Consider the following 12009-nt stretch of genomic DNA (forward strand, 5'->3'; position numbering starts at 1 on the left):
GCCTTTCCTAGTTGATAAAGCATAAATAGACATTCTTCTGGTATTCTTTGCTTTAAGCCAAGATCCATCTGACATCAGCAGTGATGTCCCTGATGCAACAGCCAGTTTTAAATCTTGCCTGAACGTCTGGCAGTTCTCTGTCTATATACTGTTCTAGCCATTTTTTAATTGTCTTCAGCAGTTTTTGCTTGCATGTGATATTGTTTAATAATTTCCACATTCTGTTGGATCTGTTTTCTTGGGAATGGGAATAAATAGGGTCTTTTCCAGTCACTCGGCCAACCGACTGCCCTCCAAATTTCCTGGCATAGACAGATGAGTACATCAAAGGCTGTACCTGTTTGTTGCAACATGTCAGTTGGTAATCCCATAGATTCCTGGGGCCTTCCTTTTTGTCAGTGCTTTCAGTGCAGATTGAACTTCTTTATTCATTACCATTGGCTCTTGCTGAAAGTGAGGAGGATTGAAGCGCTTGCTTCAGGAGATCAAAGAAGCCAACCTTCAGTATGGGTTGTATTTGAATATCAAGAAAGCAAGAACTCTCATATCGGAACTGATAGACAATATTATGATAGATGGAGAAAAGATTGAAACTGTCAACAACTTGTGGGGTTTTTTTTATTTTATATTGGTTTGCTTACAAAATTCGTATAGATTGTGTTTCACACTGTCCTTCATTCATGTTGTGTTGCATACAATCTGATTTATTATATTTTATAAAATAAACAATGAACTAGGCATATTACCATTGGCCTGTCTTTCCAGATCTCCACTAACTCTTTCCCATTTCCTTTACCCCACCCCACCCTATTTATCAAATTGTGCAACCCTATGATTTTCCCCCTGTCCTTCCTCACCCCTCTGCCTTCCCCTCCCCCACCTTGGATCTTCATACACATTTTACTAGTTATCTTTCTATTTCTACAATAGTGTTCTAATCATTATTTGTTCTTGTGGGACTGTGTTAGTTCTCTCAGTATAATACTCTCTAGTCACTCCCAAGTTACATAGTAATTTTCTAAACCATTACTCCTGAATTCTGTGTAGTATTCCATTGTGTGAATGTACAATTTCTCAATCCATTAGATTGTAGTTGAACATTTGGGCAGTTACCATGTTCTGTGATGGTAAATAACACTGCTGTGAACATTGGTGTACAAATCTCTTTTTGTGTCTCATTCCTAATCTTTTTGGGTTATATTCCAAGTAATGGAATACATGGGTCATATGGAATTTCTGTGTTCAGCTTTTTCAGGAAATGCTAAACTGCCTTCCAAAGTGGTTGTAACATTTTACAGTCCCACCAACAGTGTATGAAAGTTCCTATCTCTCCTCTGCATCCTATCCAATGTTTATTGCTTGCTGTCCTGTTAAACTTTGTCACTGCTACTGGGGTGAGATGATACCTCCTTGTGGTTTTGACTTACATCTCTCTCATTGCCAGTGATTTTTGAGCATTTCTTCATGTGTCTTTTGGTCATCTGAATGTCTTCCTCTGTGAAAGGTCTTTCCATCAATGACTTCCTCTTTCTTGAATCCACAATCCACACCTTGATGTCAGAATATTAGAAGACATATTGCACTGGAAAAATCTGCAGTCGGGGACCTCCCCAAATTATTTTTTTGTTTGTTTTTTTATTTTTTTCCCCCCAAAATTATTGAGGAGCAATGATGTCAGTTTGAGGACTAAGATGTGCCTGAATTAGTCCATGGATCTCTTAAAATCATTTGCTATGCATCTCAGAAAAAGAATTGATGCCTTTGAGTTGTGAAAGTACTGAATATCTCATGGACTGCCAAAAGAATAGACATATGTCTTAGAGGAGGTTATGTATGAATGCTGCTTGGAGGCAAAGAGGATAAAGTTTCATCTTACATACTTTTTAGTATGTTGCTAGGAGAGGGAGGTTGGGTTTTTTTTGTTTTTTTAACGTCCAAATAATTTAATGGCAGAGCGAGAAGAGAGCATTTACAGCTATTCTGGGCTCGCCAACAACCTCTTCCTAGGTGTAGGCACTTGTAATACTGCTTGCTCTCGGTGATGGTGTACACAGGGGTCCTCACACCTGGCACCTAGCTGGGGCACGGTGGGCACAGAACGCCCAACTGGCATCTGGGCAGCACGCAGGAAGATGGAAGGCTGGACCTCCCTGCAGAACTGCATTAAAACCAAAATGTGTCTGTTATAGAGTTTTGTTTTCCATTTCTCCACTTTATAAAGTCAGTGAGGCTGGAGGGGGTGTTGCGTGGAGTCTAGCCTCCAGGAGGGGGAGTGCAAACAGGGCCCCTCAAGACTGTCCCTTAGCGATCAGGAGCAGGACAGGCCAGAGACCTCCCTTCCACTTGGGACCACACACAGACAGAAAGGATTATTGCCGCTCGTGTACTTTCACAATGTGATTTTTGTATTTTGAAAGCTTGAATTGTCCTTAATGCTGTCATTGTGGGTTTTGTATTCCATAATGGTGTTGGGAGGTAGGTTAAGCACTCGCCGAAGTGTGTCCCGGATTCGGGCTGTGGTTGCTTGGTCACTGGCAGTCTTGTTCCATATTGAGATAATGTCCTCCTGAAACCGGACAGAGACCACAGCCCCGCAGATTTCCTCCCCAACCATGAACTGTTGTTCCCCCAACATGACCAGGATGAGGTTCTCCCAGCAACGGGAGGCCAAGCCCTTCCGTAGTCGGATGATCCACTTGCCACCATTTTTATTTGCATCATCCTCCCACATGGGCTTAATTCCTTCTTTGAAGAGATGGAAGTCACTGTGGCCTGTCAGGTCCCCAGGACGTACCATGTGGCTGTAGAACCTCCAGAACTGGTCCACAGAGGCAAAGGTGCCGATCTGCTTGATGTTCTGCTCGTAGCTTTGTGAGCTGGTGGGCCGGCCAGGGGTCCTCCTGGAATACCAGAAGGTGTAGTTGTTTTGCAGGGGATGCTCTGCTGGTCCGGGGACGACAGCCTTCCTCTTGCTGCTGCTCTGACCCTTGTCACGCTCTGCTTTTTCCATCTCACCATCTTTCTGTGTGTTGTTTTCTTCATTCTGATCATGGTCCCCACTGTCATCATCTTTCAAGGTGTCGAACTTGTTCATCCTCTTGCCGCCGCCGTCGCTGCTGCCTCACTCGAGAGGGAGGTTTTAAACTGCTGTCAACTGTTTTAGTTCAGCAAACCAAGATAATGGTGGCATCTCAACATTCTTCAATTCCAACTTTTTAAATTTTGTCATATATTTTAAGTGCTTGTGAATATAGTTTAGCTAAAAACATAGAATAACTGTATTATGTCATTTTGTCTTTTTGTAACATCAAAAATATTTTGTTTTTTTCCATTGTGGCACATTTTCTTCCTCCCTTCCTTCCCCCAACCCTCCTTATAATGTACTCCTTATTCTATATTGTTGTCATACATTTAATGCAGTTCTATATTTTCAGTATTTAATGTTGATTGTTTTACCCCATACATTGTTACCATTGAGTTGGGTCTTAATTTCTGGTGGTTTGTTGCATTCAGTTTTCTAGTCATTGTGTCTTGACTTTGTCTTTCCGAGACAAACCCCTTCAAAAAGTAACAATACTAAAATAAAAAACTGGAATACCTGAAGCTAAAAGGTGTCTGTTATGCTAAATTGTTAGTTGGCACCACCCTCTCAGACTTTTATCTTTTCATAGCTGAGTAGAAAACCCACTCAGTGGTTTTCAGAGTCAATAAATTTAGCACAGGAGGAGATTGTTCATCTTTCACCTAAGGATTTAAGCCACACACCTTTGAGTATTTGGCACAGCCCTTTACCACTAAGCCACCAGAACTCCCTATTATGCTACAATTTGTCCCATATATATAAAGTTATTATATGAGAACTAAAAGGATATGGGATATGGCTTTCTTCTGTAAAGACTTAACAGCACCTAACAACAAAAGGATATGGAGAACTAAACAGTAGTTTTGCTTAACTTGCAAAGAATGTGTGATTTGAACATTGTACTCTTTTTTTTTTTTTTTTGAACATTGTACTCTTTTAAGAGCACCATGGGATTAAATTGACAAGAGTGTCTTTAAAAGATTTGATTGGAAATTTAAGGGACAGAGAGTTTATATTAATAGGGGAGAAACAGCTCACCGGAAAAGGGAGAGTGAGAATGGTTGTACAACTTGAAGGATGTAATCAGTGTCATTGAACTATATAAGTAGAAATTGTTGAATTTGTATATGTTGTGCTGTGTATGATTATCAATCAGAAATTCTTTTTTTAAAAAAAATCATATAGAGAAATTGGAACCTGTGCATTAGTAAGAATGTAAATTGATTTAACTACTTTGGAAAATAACCTCAAAATTTTCACAAAGTTAAATAAATATATGACCCCAAAGTTAGATAAATATATGACCCAGCAGTTCCACTTTTAGGTACATATCCAAGAAAATGGAAGGTAGATATCTAAACAAAATTTTATGCATAAATGAGGGGGGTTTTGCTAATATTATGATTATGAATTTAAAAAAAAACCTTAGGTGCACCTATCAGTTTGATGCCTAGATAAACAAAATGTAATGTATCCATTTGATGGACTATCATTGTTATTGTTGCTCTTAGGTGGTATCCAGTCATTTCCAATCATAGTGACCCTGTATGTTGTTAGGTGCCATCGAGTAGAGTATGACCCATAGCAATCCTATATATAAGAGATCCGAACCTTGTCCTAGCCTGTGCCATTCTCACACTAGAGCCCATTTGGCAGTCACTACATCAGTCTACCAAGTCCAGGGTCATTGGTCTTTTCTTTGCCAGCCCTCTACTGTTCTAAACAACATGTCCCTCTCCAAGGAATACCCCTTCCTAGCTACATGCCCAAAGTGTGTGTTATCATCCTTGTCTCCAGAAAACACTCTGGCTGGACTCTCCAAGACACACTTGTTTGTTCTTTTGTCCTTCCATGGGATGTTCAGCTCTCTTCTCCAACACCACAGCTCAAAAGCATCAGTTCTTCTTCTGTCATCCCTGTTCATGTCCCAGTCTCAGATTCATAGCAAGTGATTGGAAAGACCAATAGTGACTCTGCATACAAGATAACTTTCTCTAACAGTGCAACTCAAAGGTATAGATTCTTCTTCTCTCATCCTTAGACATTGTCCAGCTTTCGGCTGTATAACAAGTAATTGACAAGAACATGGCTTTTACACTATTGTAAGGATAATACCTCAAGTTTCTAAATTAAATAACCAGTTTATGCATGTAGCTCTCTCTTTTCTACTGCTTGCATCAGTTGGGCCTACTGTCATGCTTGGATATGTAAGTCATAGTCTTGTTTTTAGGTGCCGTAGAGTATCACTCAGTTGTGTTTCTATGAACAACTGATCTGAACATTGTCCTGTTCTGTACCATCCTCACAGTTGTCTCTGTCACACTCAGGCTCATTGTCGCAGTCATCCTGTCAACCCCTTGGTTGAAGGTCATCTTCTCTTCTCTGATTCTTTACTTTTTCAAACATGATGTCCTCTAAGAATCAGCCCCTTCTTGCAACATGCCCAAAATATGTGAGATCACATTTCATCATCCTTGCCTCCAAGAAGCACCCTGTCTACACTTTGCCCAAGACCTATTTGTTTGTTCTTTTGCCAAATCATAGACTGTTCAGTACTCTTTTCCAGCACAACTCAACTCAAAGGTATCCATTCTTCTTCTGTATGGTTAGTCATTGACCAGCTTTCAGATGCTTAACAAGTAATTGAAAAGAGAATTACTTGAATCAGGTACACCTCAGTCTTTAAACTGACGCCTTTGGCTCCTTAACACCTTGTTGTTATGTGCCTTCGAGTCACCTGTGACTCATAGTGACCCTATGTACAACAGCCCTACACCCTGCTGTATCCTGTGCCATTCTCACTGTCTCCAACACCCCCACCCTGATTACCCCAGTCACTGAATCAGTCCACCTCAGAGGGTCTTCCCCTCCTGCACTGTCCCTCACCCTCCCGAACATGACATCCCTCTCTAAGGACTTACAACATGTCCAGAGTATGTCAGACGAAGTTGCAGAATCCTTGCCTCCAAGGAGCAGCCCGGTTTAACCCTCTCAAGGATGAATCTGTTTGTTTTCTTAGTAGTCCATTATACATTCACTACTCTTCTCCAGCACCACAGCTCAAAGGCACCAGTTCTCCTTCTGTCCTTCCTAGTCATTGTGCAACTCTTTGATGCATAACAAGTGATTGCAAAGACCATGGTCTGTTATCAGACGCACCGTAGTTGCCAGAGTAACACCATTGCTCTTCAGCACTTTGGAGAGGTCCCTAACAGCAGACTTTCCCATGGCAATACACCTTTTAATTTCCTTGCTGCTTTTACCAAGAGTGTTGACCGTGGAGCCCATTAAACCTTATGATTTATTCCTTTTAAATAGTTCTCTCCCTCATCTGTTTCAATGAAGTATATATTATTTATCCTTTCTTAAGTTTCTCCCAGCCCTGATGTCAGTCCCATTTTACAATAGTGGCAGTAGATTTTATAGTCTCATTATTCCTTAGCAACAGTGTCCTTAAATTATTGCTATAAAAGGCAATTTTTTCTTTCTTTTTCTTCCATCCTTATTTATTTAAAAATTTTTTCCTACTAGTTTATTTATAAAATTTGAATACAAATTTGAACAAATTCTATCCATTTCCCTCATCCCCCCTGCCCATCAAATTGTATAACCCAGTGATTAATCACCCCTTCCCCCTGCCCATCCTCATACCTCAGCTTCCAACCTCTCCCACCCCTCCTGGATTCTTATACTCATTCTACAATAACGGTCTTATACAATATTTATCCTTGTGGGACTGTGTTAGTTCACTCATAATGCTCTCCAGTCCCTCCCAAGTTAGGTAATAATTTACAAAGTTACTGCTCTTGTGTCCTGCATAGTATTCCGTTGTGTGAATGTAATTTCACAGTCCATTCATTTTGGACATTTGGGGATGTTTCCATATTCTTGCGATGGTGAATAATGCTGCTGTGAACATTGGTATACAGATCTCAGTTTATGCCTCAGTTCTCATTTTCTTGGGGTATATTCTAAGTAGTGGAATAGCTGTGTTGAATGGGATTTCTATGTTCAACTTTTTGAGGAAGCGCCAAACAGCCTTCCAGAATGGTTGTACCATTTTACAGTCCCACCAACAATGTATAAGAGATCCTTTCTCGCCACATCCTCTCCAACATCTATTACTTGCTGCCCTATTGAACTTTGCAGTGAGATGGTACCTCATCCTGGTTTTGATTTGCATCTCTTCCATTGCAAGTGATTTGGAGCATTTCTTCATGTGTCTGTTTGCCATTTGAATGTCTTCCTGTGTGAAAATTCTTTTCATGTCTTTTGCCATTTTGTAATTGGGTTATCTGTCAGTCTTTTTGGGGGGTGGGGGGGAAGACCAGGAGTATTCTGTAAACTTTTGTTGTGACTCTTGTCTGAGATGGTATTACCAAATGTATGTTCCCAGTCTGTAGGTTTTCTTTTCACCCTATTGGAAAAAGTTTTTGATGTGCACAGAGATTTAATCTATAGAAGATCCCATGAATCAATTTTATCCTCTTTAGATTGTGCATTTCTGGTTGTATTTGGCAGTCTCTTTATACCTTGGACTAGCACTTCTAAGCTTGATCCCAGTTTGTCTCTTATGAACGTTATGGTTTTGGGCTTTAATCCCAGGTCTGTGATCCACCTCGAGTTGGTTTTTGTGTATGGTATGAGATGTGGATCCAGTTTCAGCTTTCTGCAGGTGGAAGTCCAGTTTTGCCAGTGCCATTTGTTGAAGAGGTTATCATTTCCCCATTTGATACCTTGGATTTCCTTGTCGAATATCAGTTGACGATAGATAGCTGTGTATATTTCTGAGTTCTCAGTTGTGTTCATAGAGTCTTGCTCAAATGCTATTTCATTAAATTCTTCTGTATCTGCCAATTCCTTTCGATACAATGACTCAGTATATTCCTTCCATCTTCTTTTAATACTTCCTGGATCATTTAATATTCTGCCTAAGGCATCCTTGATTATAGCAACTCGAGATTTGAATTGTTCTTCAGTTCCTGGAGCTTAAGAAATGCTGAACGAGTTTGGCCCTTTTGAATTTCTGACTCTAGCTCCTCGCACATTTCATTGTAATATTTTGCTTTGTCATTCTGTGCTGCCTTTTGGGACCTTCTGTTCAGCTCTTTAGTATCTTGAATTGTTCCTTGTGCTTTGGCTTCTTTCTGCTCTAATGCAATCTTCAGAGTTTCTTCTGACATCCATTTTGGTCTTTTCTTCCTCTTCTGTCTTTGTGATGAACATTTGCACTCTTCCTGGATGATACATTTGACATCCTCCCACAACTCATCTGGTCTTCGCTCATTAGTGTTCAAGGCCTCAAACCTGTTCCTGAGATGATTCTGAAATTCAGGTGGGATGAAATCAAAGTCATATTTTGGCTCCTGTGGATTCGGTTTAATTTTCCTCAGCTTCAGCTTGAACCTGCATATGAATAATTGTTAGTCTGTTCCACAATCAGCTCCTGGCCTAGTTTTCACAGCTGTTATTGAGCTTCTCCAGCGTTTTTTTCCACAGATGTAATCAATCTGATTCCTATGCATGCCATCAGGTGAAATCCATGTGTATAACCTACGTTTATGTTTCTTATAAAATGTATTTGCAATTAATAAGTCATTGATTATACAAAATTCAGTCATTCTATCTCCACCTTCATTTCTGTCACCAAGCCCATATTTTCCAACTACTGATTCTTCTTCTCTACTCTCAACTTTTGCGTTCCAGTCATCCATTATTATCAGTGCATCTTGATTGCATGTACGATCGATCTCCGACTGCAAAAGTTGGTAGAAATCATCTGTTTCTTCTTCTTTGGCTCTGGTTGTTGGTGCATATATCTGAATGATAGAGTTATCCTATCACTCATAATGTTGTATTTCAAGATTGATCTAGATATTACTTTTTTAACTATGAAAGCAACCCCATTTTTCCTCCCCTTTTCATCTCCGGAGTAATATATCATATGATCATCTGACTCAAAATGCCCCATGCCAGTCCATCTCATCTCTCCAATGCCTAGTATGTCAATACTTATGCATTCCATTTCTTTCTTAACAATTTCTAATTTTCTTACATTCATGGTTCTCACATTCCATGTTCCAGTCCCTAGTGTCTGCTTACAACTCTTCCTCTTCCTTTGTGTTTCCATATTTGAAAGTTCTACCTATGTTGCCCTTCCTGTTAGTCTACATGTGTTCTGTTGTACATAGGGTTTTCAAAGGCCTGCTATTTCAGAAGTGGATAGCCAATCCTTCTTCCTAGTCTGTCTTAATCTGAATGTTTAGATTTAGAGGAGTATCTGACAGACAAGCACTGTGTGGAGCAGTGAAAGATAAATCCCTCATTGTGGAGTGTCCCTGCCCTTAGCCCAGTGACTTGACCCACTTATTTCCCAGCTCCACCCTCCACCAGGATACCCATTCACTTCTATCAAATCCCTTCAGAATTTATCTTCCATTGTCCGACCCATGATCTGACAGCTTGTATCTAAAGCTTTCTTGGCTTCTGTGATTCCAAACACATCAACTGCTGAAAGTTGTTTTATGCAGAGCTCCCTGTCATTCTTTCATTGTTTTACAAACCCTCCCCCCAGGTCCACTCCACCATGTATCCTTTGCTCTAGACTCCTGTCATGACAAAAATACCTAATCACATACCCCTTTTAAACAGTTTTCTCCCTCATCTGTTTCAGTGCAATATACATTATTGAACCCATATTCCTCAGTTTCTCCCCAACCACAAGGTCAGTCCTGTTTTACAACAGTGGCACCATGCAGTATTTGTCCTTTTGGGACTGGGATACTTCACTCAGCATAATGTCCTCCAGGATCACCCATTTTGAATAATATTTTATGAGTTCCTTGTTTTTCAATGCAGCATAGTATTCCATTGTGTGAATATACCACAGCTTCTCTATCCATTCGTTAGTTGATGGGCACTTAAGTTGTTTCCAACTCCTTGCTGAACAAAGCCGCAGTAAACATGTGTATGCATATATCTGCTTGGATGTCAGTTATGGTCTCTTTGGGGTATATTCCCAGTAGTGGAATTGCTGGGTCAAATATTGTCTCTATTTGCAACTTTTTGAGAACCCGCTATACAGCCTTTCACAGTGGTTGCACCAAAAAGTGACTGTTTTGAGAATACATTTTCTTCTGGTGCCTTTCTTGATTTCAAAGATATTTATTATAACAAATTGTTTCTGATTTTAATTTATGTAAACAGTATAACCAGTATCTTGTAGTTTTAGGGCTAGGATCACTTTGAACTAGTTTCCAGTTATTTGGACATGCATATATTTGTTTTAAATATGATGTCTTGTTAGTTCATTTTTATCATAAACCCATTCAGCTCAGCATTGGTTACACTTGGCTTACAATACACACCTTAAATTAAATTTCCATGACATCAGTTTTATGACATTAAATCTGTTGGGCATGAAGAGAAATGAAAATTGAGTTGGGAATATATTTTTAAAAATTGGTATAGTGTGTTTGTGAAGGTAACTCTTGGGAAATACACAGTTTGCAAAATATATTTTATTTGCATGAAAATATGGTAAAGATGAGTTTCTATGGCCTGAGAAGCTTCCCATTCACAAAGAGTCTGCCAGGTACACAAGCTAAACTACAAGTATCTGACTCTGATTCTGCTTGCATAATCATTTTTAATGTTTAGTTGTTGAAAGAGAATAGGCTTCTGAGGCAGCATCCAGGTGAATAAGGCAGTTAGTTTCAGGCAAGGAACACCAAATAAAGTATTTGGTATAGCAAGGATCTCAATAACCACAGAACAGCTGAAGTTCATTTCCATTGCTACATTTGAGTGGCAAATTTTTCATTAATATGGAATATTCTTGGAAGACATGGAACGGATGATTAGACCATGTAACTTTGCATATATCTATATCTGTACAATTCTTAATATCATTACCATTCCATCTCCTTTTGGCAAGGACTACTTAAAGGACTTAGTCTGATTTCATTGTGTTTTTCTTTCCATAGGATGGATAGAATGACAGAAGATGCTCTTCGTTTGAATCTGTTGAAGCGAAGCTTAGACCCAGCAGATGAGCGAGATGATGTCCTGGCAAAGCGGCTCAAAATGGAGGGGCATGAAGCCATGGAACGTCTAAAGATGTTGGCCCTGCTCAAAAGGAAAGATTTAGCCAACCTTGAGGTGTCACATGAGTTACCCACAAAACAGGATGGCGGTGGTGTCAAGGGTTATGAAGAGAAACTCAATGGGAATCTCAGGCCTCATGGGGACAGCCGGACTGCTGGAAGGCCAGGAAAAGAAAACATCAATGATGAGCCTGTGGATATGAGTGCTAGACGAAGGTATGGCTCTGATTAGATGACTTCAGGGATGGGAACTTTATAAGCAAAGCTTTTGAGAAAGAAACATCTATATCTGCCTTGACCATGAATTCTCATTTCTTTTTTTTAAAAACAATTTTTTTTAATTTATTTATTCTTTTTATGTGTGTACCGTGAAATTGGATCTGACTGGTACAGGAGGCGATTGTTCCTCCTTCTTCAGCAGAGCATCTGGTGGATTTGAACTGCACACCTCTGGAATTGCAGTGCAGGTTCCTGCCACTAGGCCACCAGAGCTCGCTGAATTCTCATTTCTAAAAGAAGCTAAGTGCTTCCAAAATTAGTTCTTAATCTTAGTTCTTCTCCTTCAGCTTATCAAAGGCTAAGCATCTTGTGGTTTGAATTCATTGTTGTTTCTGAGGAATAGAAATTGGCACTCTATAGTTCGAATACGGAGCCTGGGGAACCCAGTGGAGAGTCATGATTTGGAACTGCTTTGATGATAGTGAGTTTTAGGAATTTTGTAGGTTGTTTTAGGTTTTTATTTCTTTTTAAAGCTAGGAGCTCTGATGGCATAGTATTATATGGAAGATTGTTAGTAGAAAGGTCAGTGGTTTGAATCTGTTA

At 39.8% G+C, this 12009-nt stretch overlaps 2 protein-coding genes across 2 annotated transcripts in view; one reads left to right on the forward strand and one right to left on the reverse strand.

Moving 5' to 3' along the window:
* Positions 1–12009, forward strand: part of GATAD2B (GATA zinc finger domain containing 2B) — a 175557-nt gene that overhangs the window by 128016 nt on the left and 35532 nt on the right. The window contains exon 2 of the mRNA XM_006895871.1: positions 11068–11403. Within this exon, the coding sequence (XP_006895933.1) occupies positions 11069–11403 (335 nt within the window). The 5' untranslated portion in view covers position 11068. The remainder of the gene's footprint in view (positions 1–11067; positions 11404–12009) is intronic.
* On the reverse strand, positions 2390–6264 carry LOC102867623 (eukaryotic translation initiation factor 4E type 2-like). The gene is made up of 2 exons (XM_006895925.1): positions 6242–6264; positions 2390–3116 (listed from the first exon to the last, which is right to left on the reverse strand). The coding sequence occupies exons 1-2, from the start codon at positions 6262–6264 to the stop codon at positions 2390–2392; spliced, it is 750 nt and encodes a 249-aa protein (XP_006895987.1).

The sequence above is a fragment of the Elephantulus edwardii genome, unplaced genomic scaffold (genome assembly GCF_000299155.1).
Source record: "Elephantulus edwardii isolate Elephantulus edwardi_28Jun2011 unplaced genomic scaffold, EleEdw1.0 scaffold00176, whole genome shotgun sequence".
Taxonomy (NCBI): Eukaryota; Metazoa; Chordata; class Mammalia; order Macroscelidea; family Macroscelididae; genus Elephantulus; species Elephantulus edwardii.